The following is a 19,461-nucleotide window of genomic DNA, read 5'->3' as shown; positions in this document are numbered from 1 at the left end:
CACATAATGAGTAGTAGTAGTAGTTGTAGTAGTTTTATATTTCTCCATAGTTTTAATTTGATTATGCTGTTCGCAATTTTTCATGGAATTGTAGTTCTTTCTCTTACTAAAACCGTTCAGTACACAGCCTTGTAGCTTTTTTGCTTCAAATCAAAGTGTTGTAGTGTTGCAATTCACCTCATAGCTGATTCTTTAACAAAGACTATTTAAAAAAAAAAAAAAAAAAAAAAACTAAAAAAAAAAACTTCCGGAACCAGCGCCTCTGAAAAAGGGGGTGGGCACTGTTGCACTCGATTGTAATAGAAGCACCAATCATTTTTATATTTAAAAGCCTTTATCTCTGTTGGAGCCAATAGCCTCGTGGGCAGAGCTCAAGTCCCGGCTCATGGACCTTTCCTGATCCTGTCCCCCTCTCTCTCCCACTTCATGTCTACGCTATACTTTCCTATTACAATAAAGGCAAAATCTGCAAAAAAAAGCAAAAGTTCTGTTCACATATGAGAGTATGCTATTATGTGATCTTTTTAGCCTCCCTCTGCTCCTGCATGGCCCAAATCAATGACATCATGAGTTAAATTTACAGGCAGGTCGTCATGTGGCCTGGCAGGCTGTACTGTAAAGAGAGCCGCTGCCATTGGGAGAGCATGAAATATTCCACATGTGGAAAGAAAGAAAATGGCCTGTGGCTTCTTGTGGACTTCCATTTTTGGCACTGGTAGTTTGGAATTCTGTAATGCTGAATTGCTTTTTGGTCTCAATTAAGTTTTATAAGTCCTGCGATTGCTTTTGTGTAAGGATTGATGGATTATCTGGTTTGCCTTTGTGTTTAAAAAGCAATTTGCACAATGTAACATTTGAATTCCTTACTGCATCATCGCAGGTTCTTGCGCTAAGGAATCTTTCTCAATAATTCCCCTATAATTTGATTAACTCATGCTTGCCAGAGTGTGTTTTCCTCTCAATTGAGATGTCGTAGAGGGATTGAACGGCCACTAATTTGGATCAGGCCCCATTGTACAAGACTTGTCACCTCTGCAGTCCCCATCAATTAAATGCAGTGCTCTGCAAATCCCAGGATAAATAAATGTCCAAGAACAATCTAAGCTGCTGGAACATTTTCTTCTTTTTTTTCGAGCTTTGTTTTGTAACTTAAAATGAAGTGAAGTGATGTAACTGTGTGTGTGTGTGTGTGTGTGTCTCTCTGTGTGTGTGGGAACTGAATTCTTGTCAGAATTAAAATCCACCTCCAATACAGTGAGGAATCTCAAAAAGAGGATATTTAGAGTAATTAGCTAGGAACAGAAGCAATATTTCAATGGAAGTAAAATGTGTGTTGATGTGCATATATGCACCATTCAAATATTTGGGATCAGGGATTTTTTTTTATATATATATTTATATTTTTGAACTCTATTATGTTCACAAAGATTTATTTGATCAGAATACAGTAAAAACCAAAATATTGTGAAATAGTATTTAAAAAATAATAATAATTATTTTAATATATTTTGGCATAATATTAGCATCATTGCTCCAGTCTTCAGCGTCACATGATCCTTCAGAAATCATTCTAATATGCTGATTTGCTGCTCAAGAAACATATATTATTTCTACTTAATAAAGAATGGAAACCGAGATATACTGTAGTTTCTATTTTCAGAATTCATTGATGAACAGAATGTTAGAAGATAGAAATATTTTGCAACTTTGTTAGTCTTTTAATTTTTAATCAATTTAATATGTTCTTGCTGAACAAAATATCACATTCTTTCAAAGAAAAAAAAAAGTACAAATACATGTTTGACCACCATAAATTATAACCACTTTGTTCTGTAATTTAGCAAAGAAATTTTGAAATTCCGATGTTTAATTCCAAACTCTTAAAATGTGAAGACAATGTAAAAGTCATTGTGTTAGTACTTTTGTAAATTGTTGGCCTTTGTGGTGTAGTAGTAGTAGTAATATATTGCAGTGTTTTATATTAAGGCTATTTTTGCTTAATTATCCAAACACTTCATGTTTGGCTCATGCTTGTACAAGGAAAGCCGCTGTGTCCTGCAGGATAGTGGGGCATTCTTGTGGTTAAGTACTTATTAAACAATTTAGCCCTGCAATCAAAGAGGCAACAAACAGTAAAGAATCAACAGATGTTCTACTCTTGGTTTTGTGCCAAACATCTCGCATGGATCGCCTTCTATTTTCAATTTCAATTTTTTTATTGCATTGTAAGTGAACAGCCTGATATTTAGAAGATTTGGTTGCCTGTTGTGCTTTGCTAGTTAGAAAATTTTCTTTCTGACAGATTTGATAGATTCTATGTTTAAATGCATTCTAATCTAAGTTTAAATGTAATCTAGGATTAATTTCCAATCTTGCTTTGCCAAAAGATACTTCTCGGTATGAGTAGAACATTTGATTCGCTTGTTTGTTGTTTTATCTTGTATCGGGTCCGGTTGGGCTGTACAGATGTCATTGGATTTATGTGATCCTAATCAAATGAAATGTTGATGGTAATCACTTATATAGCATTCAGCAATGATTCGTTGAATTTAATAAATGTTTTTATGGTAAGTGGTTGCACACAATTGATTTTAGCTACATTTAAACAAATGTATTAAGTTGAACTTATTCAATTTTAGTTCAACTTAATGCATTTATTTAAATGTAGCTTAAATCAATTGTGTGCAACCACTTACCATACATTTTTTTATTAAATTCAACGAATCATTTTTTTCAGTATAGACAGTTTGAGTCATTTCCATTAAAATTTGAATTTGAACATGCAGAGGCACATACAGTGTGTTATAGTGGACAAATCACAGATTGTGTACATGCAAATTGGGTAAGAGGGCACTGTGTGTGTGTGTGTGTGTGTGTGTGTGTGTGTGTGTGTGTGTGTGTGTGTGTGTGTGTGTGTGTGTTATAATCTGCTCTCTGCTAATAAAAGCCAGGTGGTGTGTGTGTCTGTGTGACTGTAAATGTTTTCCCATGGACTTCTGTGGTTGGTTGAGGCCTAACAGATTCTGACTTGACAGCATTACATGCTTTGTCATTCTGCTAGTTTGTAACAGTGAAACAATAGCATTCACAGACCCCCTCTGGCCCCTTCATGACATCTGTGTGTAAATCTTTGGGTTCTGGTCTACATTATTTAACTAAGCAGTATAGCATGCTCTGATCACAAGTGACTTAAATAACACAATGGCTGTTGATTTGGCTACTATTTGTTTATTGATGATTCAGTTGTTTGATTTTTTTTGTTCCTTCTGTTCATTTATTTACAACTGGCTTGCAAATATTCTACTATCTGTTACTGTTCATTGATTCATTCATTGATCCAGTTGTTTGTTTGTTCATTCAGTCGTTCGCTCATTTTGTTCAGTCACAAGTGAGCAAATGTTATAGTCACTGTTGATTGATTCTGTTACTTTTGTATTGATTAAGTTTGTACATTCAGTTTATTTGTTCTGTTTGTTCAGACACAAGTTAATATAGCCAATATTATAGTATGGATTCTGTTACTATTTATTGAATCATTTGATTCATTAATTTACCCGGTTGTTCATTTATTGATTCAGTTGTTTGTTCAGTCAAAATAAAACAAAAAAACAACTGAACTTACTTTTTTAGGGAGTAACGCAATATTGTAATGCATTACTTTTCAAAGTAACTTCATTAACAAATGGTTAGCAAACATTATCGAGACTATTAATTCTGTTATTGTTCATTGATCATTCATTGATTCAGTTGGTTTGTTCCTTAAGTTTATTCATTTTGTTCATTTCTGTACAAGTGGCTAGCAAATATTTTAGTTGCTGTTTATTCAGTTATACTTTTCATTAATTTATTGATTCAGTTGTTTGTTTGTTCAGTTCATTCATTATTTTTGTTCAGTCACAAGTGACTAGCAAATATTATAGTGGCCATTGGTTCTACTATTCATTCATTTGGTTGTTTGTTAGTTAGTTAGTTTGTTCTCTTCGTTCAGTCACAAGTGACTAGCAAATAGTATAGTAGTTGTTCTGTTCTGTTACTGTTCATTGGTTCACTCATTGATTCAGTTGTTTGTTTGTTCATTCAGTTTATTCATCATGTTCATTCAGTCACAAGTTACCAGCAAATATTACAGTAGTTGTTGATTCTGTTATAATTTATTGATTTACTCATTGATTCAGTTGTTTGTTTGTTTGATCAGTTGATTAATATGATGTTGTCATAACTTATTGATCATATCATTTTTACAGTATAGTTACTTTTTTAGGGAGTAACGCGATATTGTAATGCATTATAAGTAACTTTCCCCAACACTGGTTATCTTGACAAAAAAATATTTGGCTATTTCAAATTTTTTGTATGAAAAACATGTAAAAATGCCTTGCCTTTTATTTATTTCATAAATAATAACTTCTGGCAACTACCTAATACGTCACTCTATAAACGCAAGAGTGCATTGCATATATATACTGTGTACTGCAGAAATAGGAAGATGACAGTATGCTATTTCAAACATAACCACAGTCACTCAATTACATGTATGTAACAGCGATTTAAGAATATACATCTAACATCATGATTCTTAAGTGATGACCTGATGATGTTTTACAGAATGAATCATATTCACTCAGTGAACTATTACTTCAAGACCTTTCCTCCCCCTCTAGCCCCTAATCTAAAATCAGATATACATTACATTTGTGATTTTCTTTGGAAAACTGCAGCCCTGGCTTGGGAATATTTGCTCGGGAAATTTATAGTGCATGCATAAGATGGGCGAGTGTGAGTGGGAGAAAATGGTGGTTGGGGGAGAATTCCACGCCTTGAATGCATTAGGCTGGGAAGCGTGATCCCCCTGGAGGATTCCTGGAGCCTGGCTTCAGACCTCACGGCCAAGTGAGTGGGCCATTTGCAGCCCGGATTTTTTTTTTTTTTTTTAAATCAGCTTCTCAACATCTGGGCCTTTTCTCATTGCAGCTCAGTGGTCAGTCTGGAGCTCAAGTCACTGGGCTTGTAGCCAAACAAACAAGAGGTGCAAGAGAAGATCATATGCGGTTTCATGTTTAATTCATAGTGCAGATTAAATTAAACCACTTGGGGTGAATACATATTTTATTTAGATGTGTGGGAACCAACACAAGGCATGAGGTTAGTGATGATTAATTGTGCTCAAGTCTTTCAGATAAACTTCTTTTCAGCTAGTTTGAAGTACCTTAAAGTCGGCATGAAGCGGAAGTTGCGATAGTCTTTTCTTCCCTGTTGTGACGTACAGTATATCCGAGTGAATCGGCTTCTCGAACAAGAACAAATGTTGGGCGGGACATTATTTTGTCCATCTGGAATTGATTGGATCGTTGGATGGTTGTGATTTGCTGTGATGTCATATGAGTGACAGGTTGCCCCGCCCTCGCTCCAGTGAACGCATCATCAGAGAAGAGAAGAGATGTCACTGCAAGTGGGAGGGGAAGTTATTTTTATTAAAGATTATGAGGGCAAATAAATTGTTTTTTAAATGATGTGCATGAATTAATTATTTATAAAAAACACTACAATATTCCCCAAAAAATAGGAATTGCCCATTTCATGGTGACTTTGAAGAGGAACAAAGTGCATTGTATTTACACATGCAGCCTAAAGGGTCGGTTTAGAAAGAAGATAGGAGCTTGATGGGGTCTTGCCAAAACAAGCAACCCCAGTGGGTTTGTGTGGACAGCCATTCACATTCTGACGACCACTTCCTCCCCTTACATCACTGCTTCCTGTGTGTATCCTCCAATAGTCTAGCCATAATAATCTTATCCTTGATATCAACAATCTTGTAATGCTGAAAACGTCACAGCAAAAGGAATGATAGCACGGAGCCACGAGCGCAGGGCTTCCTGTCAGAGGCTTTGATCAGGAACGTGACCCGCATGACCCCATTACTGAGCACAGGACCAGACTAAAGGCTTGCGTTAAATAGGCTCAAATATTTTTCAACGAGGAATTTCGGTATCTGAAAGTTCATGTGGTTTCAATTGCGTACCTCGACGCTGGTGAGAATGCAGAGACACCAGCTTGGCTACTGTGCAAATGCTCTGCCTGGCAGAAGTCCACCGAGTCATCTGTACGACATTCATTTTCTCCCTGGCAAACGTTGAGGGTTTGCGCTGCAATTCTGTGAAACTAATTATTTAGTTACTTCTATATATGCACTCATAGATCCACATCTGGGCTGACAGATTTCTTTCACAATATCCATTTCGGGTTTAATCTCGAAGATCAGTTTATTTAATGAGACACTTGGAGCGGTTATGAACGTATCAAGTTGGATATATTATAAGTTATGGTTTAATGCTTTCTGGTTATTTCATCGTAGATTGCTTGAAATGAAACGTGACCGTGCAGACAGCAGACGACACGTTCGGCATCTACTGCTTTGACGGCGAGGCCGAGAGTCATCAAGGTGGTGCTGACTGCTAGTTTGGTATTTTGCTCCCTGGACTGGTTTTATAATGGAAAGCCTGCTCTGTACTGAAGTTTAAAGTGATGGGTCTTTCGAAGAGATCAGCTGCTGACAGACAGGAGATCAAGGGCTCAGAACAGCCAGCTGGAGCTGTGATGGAGTGAGACAGTTGCTGAGGTGGACAGACACTTACTTTGCAGTATTAAGCGGTCTGTGTGTTAGACAAATGCATCTGAGAATAGAAAGCTGTCATTTAGGTGGTCTTCATTTTAGCTTATTTTTTTAACCACTCAAGTCTAGATATTGAAGTTTCTATCTATTTGTCTGGTTATATTTATTTTTTATAAACTATTACTTTATATAGCTATATACATTTTTACATATACTACACTATGTGCTATATATGATTTATTTATAAATAAATTACATAAATATAGTTATAAAATGCATAATAAAATTGGCTTTTCCACTCAAGATATCATATTGGCACAATTCAAATTTGGTCGACCTCTGAGCACACCAATTCCTAGTCTTTTCTTTAAGTGGTCAGACGGTCGTATCGCCAAGCCAGGCATTCCACTGCAGATCCCGCAAGAGTGGAAATGTTTGGCCCTAACCTTTGACCTTTGACACGTAAGCTGAGGCACAGCAGATGACCCCCTCATGTTCTCCTGGTTGGTCTTTCCCATCAGATGACTCCATTAGTGAATAAAGCTCAGGAGCATTAACACTCACCTAAAAAACAGCCACACACCTACCTGTTCCCAACCTAGACACACAACTGGCTGGTTAACACTGTCCTCTCTGATCTCAAAAGACAAACAAATACTGCACTTCTTTATGTTAGAACCTCATTCATTTCATAACAAATCCTGGATCCAGGAAGAATAGACTCTGATAGTATCTGTTACGAGTTTAGTCATTTATGTGAAAGGTATTCGTTTCTCTTTTTGCCGTCGCCTAACTTTTCCATTCCAGACCTCTCAGCTTGGATCAACCCTTCACATTAGACAGAAAACCTGTCTCACAAAGCAATCTCCTCTCCGTTATGATGATAATGCCATGCTGAGTCCAAAATGGAATCCATAGAGGCCCATAATTAAATGAGCCGTCAGTGCTCATGGTATGTCTACCCTTCCTCAGCATGACCTTTTTCTTCAATATGTACCTTTATTTTTGTACACTTAGTATGTACTATTTTCAATCGAAGAACTTGTTGTTACGTTACGTTGCGTTACATTACATTACATTACATTACATTACATTTAATATTATATTTTAGTTTAGTGAGCAGAGTTTTGTGCTTTTTGAGTATTTGAAAAGTCACTGTCAGAATACAGGCCTATAGTATAATGTTATTGTTTATATGTATTTATTAATATTTTAAAATGTAATGTATTTTTGTTCGCAAATGCATTGCATGTGATATTCAAATTCTAGATTGTAAAAAATATATGATCAGTAAGTTATGACAACATGTTTTTGCATTGATTTAAATAAGTTAAGCAATTTTCATACCAGATTCAACTAATTTTTTTAAGTCAGATTAAATAGAAATGACTTAAACATCTCAGCTGATTGTAGGCTACTTAAAAATTGAAGGCAGCAATTTTGTTTTACGGTGTAATTCAAATATTCCCAGACATACAATATATATAATATTTATTAAGATTTTACAAATACAGCATTTTCTTAATACCGTTTTTTCCTGGGAAATCTAATATGGAATGCGTGAGTTTTTGGTGAGGCTTGAGGGTGATCTGTGAAATTAAGTCCTCAGTATAGTGATGAAGTCCTCAGTGAAAAGAAGCAGTGAGAGAGAGAGAGCGAGGGAGAGAGAGTGTGTGTGTGAGAGGGAGAGTGATCATATGTTACAAGCTGAAGGAGAAACTTCAAACAAACCCACATCTGCTCTGCAACACACGGCGACTCCAGACAGCGGCTGCGCGTCTTTTACCAACGCGCGCCTTAAACTGGATTATTTGGGAGATTATTGCCACATTTTTCGTTTCGCTATGCATTTATTTTTCGGAAAAGTTTCCCGTCGCGGTTTGTGTCTGCGGGGCAGGTGAAGAAGAGTATCCTACAAGGAGTCTCGCTATCTTTGAGACACTATAACGGGAGTTCGCGCGCGAGCCACTGATTGATTATTATTATGAGCGCGGATTGACGATGACAGCGAAACGAAAGTCTCTCACATTGACACTCAGGCGATCTTTCAGTGAGCATCTCAGAGAATCCACGACCAAAGCTTGGGATTTATTGTGGAAAAGTGTCAGAGAGAGACGTCTTGCAGGTTAGTGACACTGAAAGTTCACGCTCCCTGCGTTGTAGCGTTCATGTGAAATGACAGTGATATGACGTGCACAACATGGGTTTATACATAGTTTGCATTAATTTACTTTATTCTGATTATAGAGCACAGATGTTGAAGTTTAAAATTGCTTAACCTTCGTATTTTCGTTAGCGTTAGTGGTTTGGAGATACATCGAGCAAATTGTAGTGATGTAGCCTAAATAAATATCTCTCAGAGTAGGTGTAATTTTGAAACTGAATGTCTGTAGGCTATTAGGCATTTACATATAGCCTACTTTAAATTGTTTGCCACAATTTTGCCACCCCCCCCCCCCCCCCCATTCATTATTGACATCATTATTGCCTAAGATAAAGTTCATTTAACATTGTGCACGTTGTCATAGAACCTGCTTATAGAGCAAATTATAGGATTTTCACTTTCAGCGAAATTTAAACAATTATAACACACACACTGATTTGTCAAACAATTCATGGAAGGTAACTATCATATAGGCAAAATAAAAGTGCGTAAATGGTTTACGTTTATAATAATTTGAAGCATACATCAACATGCCTCGACCTGAAAATAGCCTTATAAATATATGCTGCTACTTAAACTAATACTAGTATAGGCTCCAGCAACTTCATTTCATACACAACGAATGAAGAGTTTTGCATAATCTATCGAACTACTGGCAGTACTTTCAACATTTAATCTTAGTGCATTTGTTAAAGTAGGAATTTACTGGCAGACGTGTTAAACATTTTTAGAAACTACTTGACTCTTAACGACAATGTTTGACCACTAGATGTCAGTCAATGCAACCTGGTGCTTTAGTGGAAAACACTTGTAATCACCTCTCATATTGGAGTTTCACTTTTCTGTATGGTGGCCCATCTGTTTGTTTTATTGGACAGTAATTAAAACTCTGCTGTTATTAGATTTAAATCTTTAACAGCTTGTATATTTGTCTTGTTTATTTGGGCATGTGATCGGGCTACCATGGGGATGGTGATGAAATATGGAGGGATTGTTGGCAATGCTTATCACGTTCATTTCCATATATGTATTTCAGTGATGTGATGCCCTATGTAGGTGGCAGTCATGCGCACGATCTGGCCTGGCTGTTTATTCACATGCCAAACAATGAGGAGCCCTTTGAGGCATGACAGTGGAAAGATCATTGTGGCTCCCAAGAGGGGTATATTTCAGTCTGACTTGAGCCTCTATTAAAAGTTCAACCATGACGGACATTGTGGTAGATAGAGCTCCCCCTTTCAGTTTTGGCCTTCAAAACAAAGTCTATTGTTATAAGCTTTAGACTAATTGAAATTGAGTAAATTACAATTTTTTCAAAAGAGTTTGGGTTTTAAAAGGTTTTTAAATGTATTTTATGCTCACTAAAGTGAATACAGTCAAAACAGCAATATTGTAAAATATTATTACAGTTTAAAATAACTTTTCTAATTAAATATATATTTTAAATGTCATTTATTCCTGTGAAAGTAAAGCTGAATTTTCAGCATCATCACTCCAGTTCTTCAGTGTCGCATGATCCTTCAGAAATAATTTTAATATGCGACCCTGGACCACAAAACCAGTCACATGGGTACATTTTTTGAAATTGAGATTTATGCATAAGCTGAATAAATAGGGTATATATGAATAATACATTTTGTGATCCAGGGTCACATATGATGATTTGCTGCACAAGAAACATTTCTTATTATTATCAATGTTGAAAAGAGGTTTGCTGCCTAATATTTTTGTGCAAAACATGATTCTTTGATGAATAGCAAGTTCAAGAGAGCAACATTTATTGTAAATAATTTTTTTTTTACATTATAAATGCATTTTTTGTCACTTTTCATCATTTTAATGCATCCTTGCTGAATAAAAGTATTACTAATAATAAAAGAAAACCTATATCCCCAAAAGTTTGAATGGTAATGTATCTGAAACAAACATTACAGACACAAGATTTTGATTCTGTTCAAATAATAGCTTATTCTGGCCAAGAGCCACATATTTAGACAGGAATAGATTCTGACAGACAGGAAAAGTGACCAATTACAGGGATTTTTGTTCATTGATTATTGTGGTGTAATCTGTTTTAGATCAATTCAGTATATTATGAGTTTATCTAAAATAGATTATACCACAGTATGAAAAAAAACTAGAATGACTTTTTTTTTTTTTTTTAAATAACACGTCAGGTTCCAAAGCAAGAAATTATTTTCAATATTTCCCTCAGATCATTTCACAGATGTAACTTACATCACAACTTTTTTTTTTTCAAGAACTGATTTGTAAAAATAAAATAAAACAAGTAAAAATTTGGCATATCTAGTGATTATTTCTCAAAAGTGCTCACCATACCATTCTGATTCTTTCTAGCAGACCCATAATAAACTTTTAAAAAACAGTTGCATTACAGCCATTCAGCTTAGTTAGAACCTGTAATTTCACCCAGCATTTCACATTTTTGTGTACAGTGCATATCATAAAATCAGTGGGCTGTCAGTGAGTGTGGCATTCAAGACTAAAGCATGGCAGCCCGCATACTGTAGAATGAGGGATTTGTGTATCATTGCATTATGATTGCATTATGGCCTCGATTTCAACACTTTTGAGGCTAGCACACTAAGGCATCATTCAAATCTCCTGACAATCCATTTGCAAAAGAGCCACTTAAAAACGGGAAAGACGGATTGCAACAACATTTAGCTCGTTTTGCACACGGTCCAGTCTTTGTTACCATATAAAGTTATGCTTAAAAAAGGACCAGATTCCTCATAAATGTGATGCAGCTTTGACATTTTCAATGGGAGACTCAATCAAACCAGAATTCAGTGGAGACAGCAGAAACATTTCGTTGTCTGCCGTCTCTCCCTGCCTGGAGCGAATCGCAAGCACCTGCTGGTTTTATCTGGCAACCGCCCACATTCAGCGGCCCTTCCCAGAAACCCACAGAGTAAATATTATGCCGATAACTTTTCTTTCCACTGGCTGTGTTGATATCTTCGCTCTCTGTATGCCTAAGTTGTGGAGTCAGCATCCCAGACCGGATTTCTCAGCCAGGACGTTTTATTCGGAATCCGCTGTCATTCTGACAGGCCTCTCTTGTGGATAATCCTCATCTGACCTGATTGTGGAAGCCACAAAACTGTTTATTTTCGTTTCCATCAAAATGTAGCTATTAATTCATGAAGGTGTACAAATACATTTACGCTTTCTTGGCAGATGCTTCTGGCTTCTGCCTTGGCTAGTGGAAAAATACACAGATTTAGTACCAAGATGACCGTGAAGTAGCGCTGTCTGTATAACATCCAAAAAAACATCCACCGCGCTGTTAAAAGATCTGAGGTTAAGATTTCTTTCATGCTGTCGCCACTGAGTTCAAAACGTGTTAAGACAGCTAGGTTGAATCTGGAGCAGTGGCTTCTCTTTCTTTGTTGGCTGAGGAATGACGTTGCACATGAGTACAAGAGTTGAGGGCCATCTGGAAGCTTTGAACTGCTGCCGATGAGGAACTTGGTTTTGCTTCATTACAATTTTTTATGAATGAATTTTTGTCATCAGAAAATAAACCCGTCTTATTTATTCATTTCTGTCAGGACCACTATCATCACAGACGATTGACGATTAACGCCCCCTAGCTATTGCACGAGAGTAAGTGTTTTGAAAACTATATCTATAAAAACGTCATATACAGACAGAGCATTATGAAATTGTTTACTTGCGGTTTATGATGCAGCTGCTGTCAGATCGTTGGCTGCTTCCTCTTTCAACAAAAGTTTATTATTGCACTATTACACTGTGCCCAAAACGATCAACAGTCAAATGCTCGACAAACAAAGCGAACGTTCACGTCAAAGTGAACTTTCTTTCACTCTTTCATTTGTCCTGTTGTCAGCAGACTCAAGCGCGTGGAGTATGTCAGAAATTTCATGCGTATCTGTATACTGCATCCAGTTTGGACCAAGACAGTGATTATAATATTTTTGCTTTTGACGTGAAGCTCACATTGACAGGTGTCAGCCATTAAGCGACTGAACGATAGTGGACGGAACCTATGGTACGATAATGTGTAACTATTGGAGGCAGTCATATGCTAATGCATTTGCCCATGTGATGCTACAAATCCCACAATATCCAGCTGTTTTAAAGACCTTAATAAGTGCTGTTTTAAAGACCTTAAATTGCCATAACTCCTTTTACACTTAAAAAAAAAAAAAGTTGTCAGCCACCGCCAGCGTTTTTGATGCAAAAATGTAATGCCCCTCCCACAATATTTTGTTTTATGAATATCTGAACATGCAATACTGTATAAAAAAAGAAAGAACAGAGCCTTTTTTTTTTTTCTTAAAGCTACACTGTGTAACTTTTTTAGTTGATTCTTAGCAAAAAACACTTAGTTCTTTCAAAAATATATGTGCTCATTAATATATATTTACTTCTTTCAAGTAATAAAGTATTCTCTTAAGTTTATAATCTGCCATTGAAAGTACATACGGGTGAGGGGTTCGAATGCCGGTCGCCATGTTGCCCCTCCATCTTGAAACTACATTAGCCAAAGAGGGACATGCCTGTAAATTCAAGCTTCGCCTTTTGCGTTTTTCACTCAGTGACACCGTGACGAATGCGAGGGGGAGATTACTCGCGAGCTCGCGAGTGCCGGCAGATTTGAAAGATAGTGTGGTGTGTGTGTGTGTGTGTGTGTGTGTGTGTGTGTGTGTGTGTACTCACATTTGAAAGAGAGAATTAAAACGTCAACGCGACAGACAAATCAGCAAGACCATAGTCAATATTGGAGTAACTTTTCCCAGATGGAAAGAGCTCATGAGGAGAAAAGATTTTAAAACGGACGCCGAGGTTGCCTGCTTTCTTCTCGACAGGTAATTCAGCCTGTTGTAATTAATTTGTGCAAATTCGAAGTTTTATAGTTGCTTGTCTAACCATTATTATTTTTAATTGCTTTTACTTTGTACACATTGTAACGTTAGCCTAATCTGATTATGCTGGGATAGCCGATTCCAAGGGTGACGTTTACGTCCTGACATCTGTCCTGTAGTTTTATTCATTTTAGACGTATTGTTTATTATTGTCATGGACGAAGTGATAACTGGAAGCCATGTTAATCTTGGAATAATACGGCCACCGTAGGAGTTTAAACGCCTTCGGAATTGAGAGGAACAGAAACTAATTTTCACTGGGTAGTCATATACAATTTCACCGCTAGATGGGGGTAAAAATCACACAGTGTAGCTTTAAAAAAAAACAAAAAAGTTTTATTATAGCTTCTTCTACGCATTCTTTTATATCAACATTTGAATGTGGGTAAGTCTCATTAAAAAAGCAACTCTTTTAAATAAAAAGCTGAGAAAATCGACTTTTGAAAAAAAGACTACCATGTGCATAAGCAATGCTTTTATTGCTTGTTTCCGCTACTTTTTTTTGCCCGTGTGAAGATTATTTCTGAGATTCTGTACTCTTTCAAAAAATGCTAAATAGTGCCCCCTCTACCGTATAGGGTTAGGGTTAGGGTTAGGGTTAGTTAATTCTCAAAATGCAGTAACTGAAAATGGTTTTGCATTCAAATTATTATAGTAATTGCTATATCAAGATTATTTTTTAAGAATAGTTTAAGAATAGTTTATTTTAAACAAATAATAGCTGGCCTAATAAGCCTTTACTACAACCGTTCTAAGGTGTCCCTTCAAATGAGAGAGAGAGAGAGAGAGAGAGAGAGAGAGAGAGAGAGAGAGAGAGAGAGAGAGAGAGAGAGAGAGAGAGAGAGAGCGCATGTGGAATGTGCATTCTTTGGCGAGTGGTGAGGAGGGTCTGTTCTCTCCTCCACTTTTGCATACATTTATTCTGAGAGCTGTCAGACGTTCATCCCTGGCTCCAGTATAGAGATGATGAGAGACTTGGCAGTGGCAAGTTTGGCTCTGAATATTGAGCTAAATCTGGCAAAGCAAAGCACTCAGTTCTGCATGACAATGATGTTTGATCTGTTTTCAGTAACACATCTTCTCCTACATAAAGCTGAAATATGCTGGAGGAGAGACAATCTAAAGGGCAATCTTAGTTAATAAAGGAATAAAGTCTAGATTTTTTTATCAGTCAATATAGTAGCCGTAGACGTATACACAAAAACCTGTCCTTGTTCTCGCTCTCTAAAAATAAGCTACTGATAATTGAATTGACTGATCTACACCAGTTGTAGCTTTTTTAAATAGTTTTTTGAAAGTTTTATTTCAGAGTGCTTCCCCAATCAATGAGTACTTGTGAGCCATTTCCATGCAAAACCATTAAATGCGAGAGGACATTGCATGTCTATACAATTATAGTGACTGAAATTATGATATATGATGATATAATAGCTGATTTTATGCTCATTGTGCTGTAAAATGGGGTCAGTGAAGTACATAGTATACTTGTTACCACCTATTTCCTCCAAATAAACCAAACCTGTGCCAAAACTGCAGTAGGCTGTCACTGAATGAAGAATTACTAAACACAAGCAATGAAATATTTGAAGCAGTTAACCGTTAATCATTTATACTGTGGCCAAAAACTGAGTACATATTATTTTTGCCGGCCTGTTTCACACTGTCCTGAAGTGATTTGTGTAGAGTCATTTTTATTTATATCACTGCATTTATTTTTTATTATTATTAATGTTCTTTTTTAATTATATATTATTTTTCATTGTGCTGTTACATTCAGGATAACATTAATCATGTGTGGTTCTGTGTGGAAAACTAATCGCATCATTAGAGTTGGTTCATCACTCAAACTCCTGCCCAGGGAGTTACACCTGTAGTGTAAAGAGCACCTTTGTACATTATTAGATAGCAGGAGTGCGAACTGTACCTTGTTTATAAGCTCAAGCTTTGGGTCAACACATGAGATCATTTTTAATGTAGCGACACAACCAGCGCAGAACGTCTTAAAACCGTTACAGAGTAGAAAACATGAAAACTTTCCTGTGGCGAGGGGCGTTGGAGTGAGGGATAGGGGTAGTTTATGTATAAATAACTGCAGGATTGCAGGCGCTGGTTGAATTGCGGTCTTTGTGTGGTTTCGAGTACGGCTAGTGCGTGCCAGTCTGGGAGGGGGCACAGAATGTGTTTAACTTGGTGTCGTGCCCATTCGTACCCTGTTCATTTGTTTATGTGCTCGCTCACACATAGACAAGGAGCGAGAGGCATATAACGCATGCTTACTGTAACTGTATGCTGTTCTCTAGTGCCTTAAGAGTGATGGAGTTTAGTCAACAGAGGGTGGAACTATTTTCAGTCTGAAGTGGAGTCTATTTTCAGTCTGAAGACTCTGGTTGTTCCATGCAGCAATGGAACAGATGCTCTTGCAAACCTTCCGTTCATTCATTTTCATAACTCAAAGAATTATGAAATTTTTCCTTTAGTTTTTCATTTGTATTTATTTAGCATGCTTTAGTATAGCTAAACTGTGAGTGCCTTACTTTTTTTATGAATTACATTTATGTACACTACATTTATGTTCAAGTACATTTGATTTATGTACACATGTGACATGTTTAACAGATAGCAAGCATGCAATTTTGGATGTTATTTGCTTTATTGGTAGTTACAAAGCAACTACTGTACCTTGAAAGGAAATTTGTAGTGCACAAAATTCACATAGATCTCATTTTTCTTTCATTGAAGCATCAGCATTCATGAAATATCTGTTAATGCAGAGAGCATTAGAGATCAACTGCTTTTTCTTGCTCGATTATGACTGATGCAGCTGATTTTACTGATTATGACTGATACAACTGATTATTAACTAATAATAATAACTTATATGCATTGCATACATTTTTTATTTCTACTTTTGACACAATGTTTAATAAAAGCATTGAAATAAAATTACAAAAAGTTATGTAATTATCATACGATACATTCATGTATTTTTATTGTTAATATAAATATTAATTTATTCTCTTTTTTATGATTTTATAATTTTATTTGTAATAATGCAAGTGGAGCTAAGAGCTAAGTGTGTTAACATTATTAATGACTCACATTTATTTGGCACCACGTTTTAAGAAATGTGGCAGGAAATTCAGGCCAGGTGATAAGTGCACATTATTACATCACAAAGAAAGGTCTTTGTGTTTGACCTACAGTTAAGATGTTTCCTTTTTAACTGATTTTAATGTGTGAAATGGCCTTTTTAGCTGTGAGCCCTACTGTGCTCAGAGCAAATAGGGGGTTGGGGATCGAGTTTACCAACAAGATACCTTTTTATTTATTTATCTATAGCCACTTCTGTGTCTTTTTATTGAATATTGCAGAATTTATTATAAATGATAAATTATCTGTGCACATCATTATTTTCTTTTAATTCATGTGCCCTCATAATCTTTAATGAAAATAGCTTCCCCTCCTTCTTGCAGTGACATCTCTTCTCTTCAAAGCAGTAGTAACCCACAATGATCCAATCAATTCCTCATAGACAAAATCAAGTCCCGTCCTACAATCTTTCTTGTTCGAGAAGCCGTTCCTTTTGGATATACGTCACAAAAACGTTAATGGTCTATAATACCAAGCTTTTCTTTCTTTCTGCCACTTTTCCTTTCTCTTTCCCCAACTAACAAACTCCTCCTGTGCAAACTTGGCTCCTGAGTGGTGCTTCACAGCAGCAGGCTTGTTCTTTTTGGTCTGGGTGTTTCTCTTATCCACGCTGTTTTTCTTTTCCCCCTCCCACGGCCCCCTGCTCTCCAGCTTTCTCCACTCGCTCAGTTCACAGGCATTCCTCTGGTATTTATATTTCCCTCCTGAACCGAGCAGCGCTCGCACAGACCTTGAATTCAGCTCAGTCACAAGGCTTTCCCCCTCCGTCCTAGCTTCTCACTGGCTCACCTCTAGCCATGTGACTCGAACAGGGGGCGGGCCCGACTGCTGGCTCTCCTCTCAGGTTCTAGTGCTCAACGGACTCGCATCTCGCACGTGCTGGTTTGTTGGTAGACAGACAGTTGGTTGACTGTTTCAGGTGTTTGTTTTCAGGGTGAGGGGGGCCGGACGTTTTACATTGTGTGATCATGTACAGGCAGTTGCCACGCACCGAGAGCAGCGAATGCCTGGGCAACATGACCCCAGAGACGCAGGATATTTACCTGAGGATGGACCACCTCAGACGGCGCTCCGGGTACAGGCTGGGCAGGATCATTGCCCGCCAGCAGCTGCTGAAGAGGATAGCGGCAGGTATGACCAGGTGGAACAACATGGCATGTTATATGAGATTTTATGAGTCAAAGTCGAGTTTCTGAGGTGTATCTTTACATTGTGCTTGATAACCTTTTGAAAACCTAAAGACATATCCAGTCTTTGTTGAGATATTATACCCATTACTTGTCTTTCACTTGAACTTTTAATAGGGAACGGTCTCAAACTATGGGTCGGACAGTGTCAGGACTCAGATTTCACACACACATTTCTGTGACTGATTTATCTCTAGTTAGACATTCAGAAACTAATGAACTTAGTTACACGTAACAATCCCTAGCTTGACCTTTGAACCTTCATTTAACTCAAAACCTTATGTAGTTCATTTCTTCATTGCACTTTATTCATGTTGCATTATATTGAGGCAGAAAAGAAAGTATATTTAGTGGGGACACTCTTATTTGTCGCCATCACACCTCCAACTTTTGTTTTCAGCTGAAGACAATGGTGAGCTGTTCAGGCATTTGACATCTTAACTCCTCCCCTTTGCTTTGTGTTCATCAACTAGAGTTTACCTGAGGCGTCTGCAGACATTACAGGGTGATTGAGACCCTGACAGACCATTCACTCTTTTGAAGGGCTGCCCTCATTTAACATATTCTTGAAGATAACACCTGTTTCTTTCTTTTTATACCAGGAATTGTACATTTCATCTAAGTGGAAAAACTGTATGAGACTTAATGACATTCTCAGTTATGTTTTATTTAAGCATCAGCTGTTATGTCTTCCTCAGGAAAGTTAAAGTTCCTCAGGAGAGATAAAAATAGACACAAATGGGATAATTATTAACATACGGGAATAGTTTAGAGCTTTTTGAAACTGTGGTTTTGGTTTTGTAATAATTTGATGAGAAATACTTGAGTTCATACTGAAAGCTCAGACATTTGATTGTAGTGTTTGGTATCTTGGCTAATCTGAGCACATTTTTAGAGATATATTTTGAAACGCTGGAGGAGACTTTTTTGTAGGAAACTAATTTAAGAAGCAGAACATTTACTAGTGTTTTTTATTTATTTTAGAACAAACTGTTAGGAGCAGAGCAATTCAGCAAAAGTCTCAGTTCGCTCTCCTTTTAGCCTCAATGCTTTCAAGGAGAAACATTATATACAGATATAGATATATAGATGTATTAAAGCAGAGTTAGAGTTATTGAATTTTATTCCATAGCTCAGATAAGTTGGTTTCGGAAGAATTTGATCATATGAGTTCATATTGAAATATTGATGGCAGCCTTTGGTGTTTTGGCTCATCTGACCACAATTTCAGACTTTTTTGAGATCTCTTTTGATGAGACGTGAGATTACCATAGTTTTTTGTAGGAAAAAAAAATTGAGAAGCAGAATGCAAAAGCATCAGTTCACTCTCTTTTTAATGTCATTTCTTTCCAGGAGAAACAAATGAGACATTAAAGAGATCTCGTTTGTGATTTGTCTTTCCCATTTTTTATGTCACTTGCGTGGACATTCTTT

At 36.9% G+C, this 19,461-nt stretch overlaps 1 protein-coding gene across 2 annotated transcripts in view; it reads left to right on the top strand.

Annotated features, from left to right (window-relative positions):
• The first annotated feature begins 8,337 nt into the window (after positions 1-8,337).
• The window catches only part of stard13b (StAR related lipid transfer domain containing 13b), a 44,148-nt gene continuing 33,024 nt past the window's right edge, over positions 8,338-19,461 (top strand). Inside the window, exon 1 of one of the 2 annotated variants that reach the window (XM_079885583.1) lies at positions 8,338-8,735. In XM_079885583.1, the coding sequence (XP_079741709.1) occupies positions 8,612-8,735 (124 nt within the window). In that variant the 5' untranslated portion in view covers positions 8,338-8,611. Of the gene's footprint in view, positions 8,736-17,721; positions 17,972-19,461 lie in introns of those variants that run through there. The other variant, XM_079885582.1, reaches the window with a different exon arrangement.

Source organism: Squalius cephalus (genome assembly GCF_949319135.1).
Source record: "Squalius cephalus genome assembly, chromosome: 11".
NCBI lineage: Eukaryota > Metazoa > Chordata > Actinopteri > Cypriniformes > Leuciscidae > Squalius > Squalius cephalus.
The sequence above is the reverse complement of the archived record's forward strand: the minus strand, read 5'-3'. Positions and strand labels throughout refer to the sequence as shown.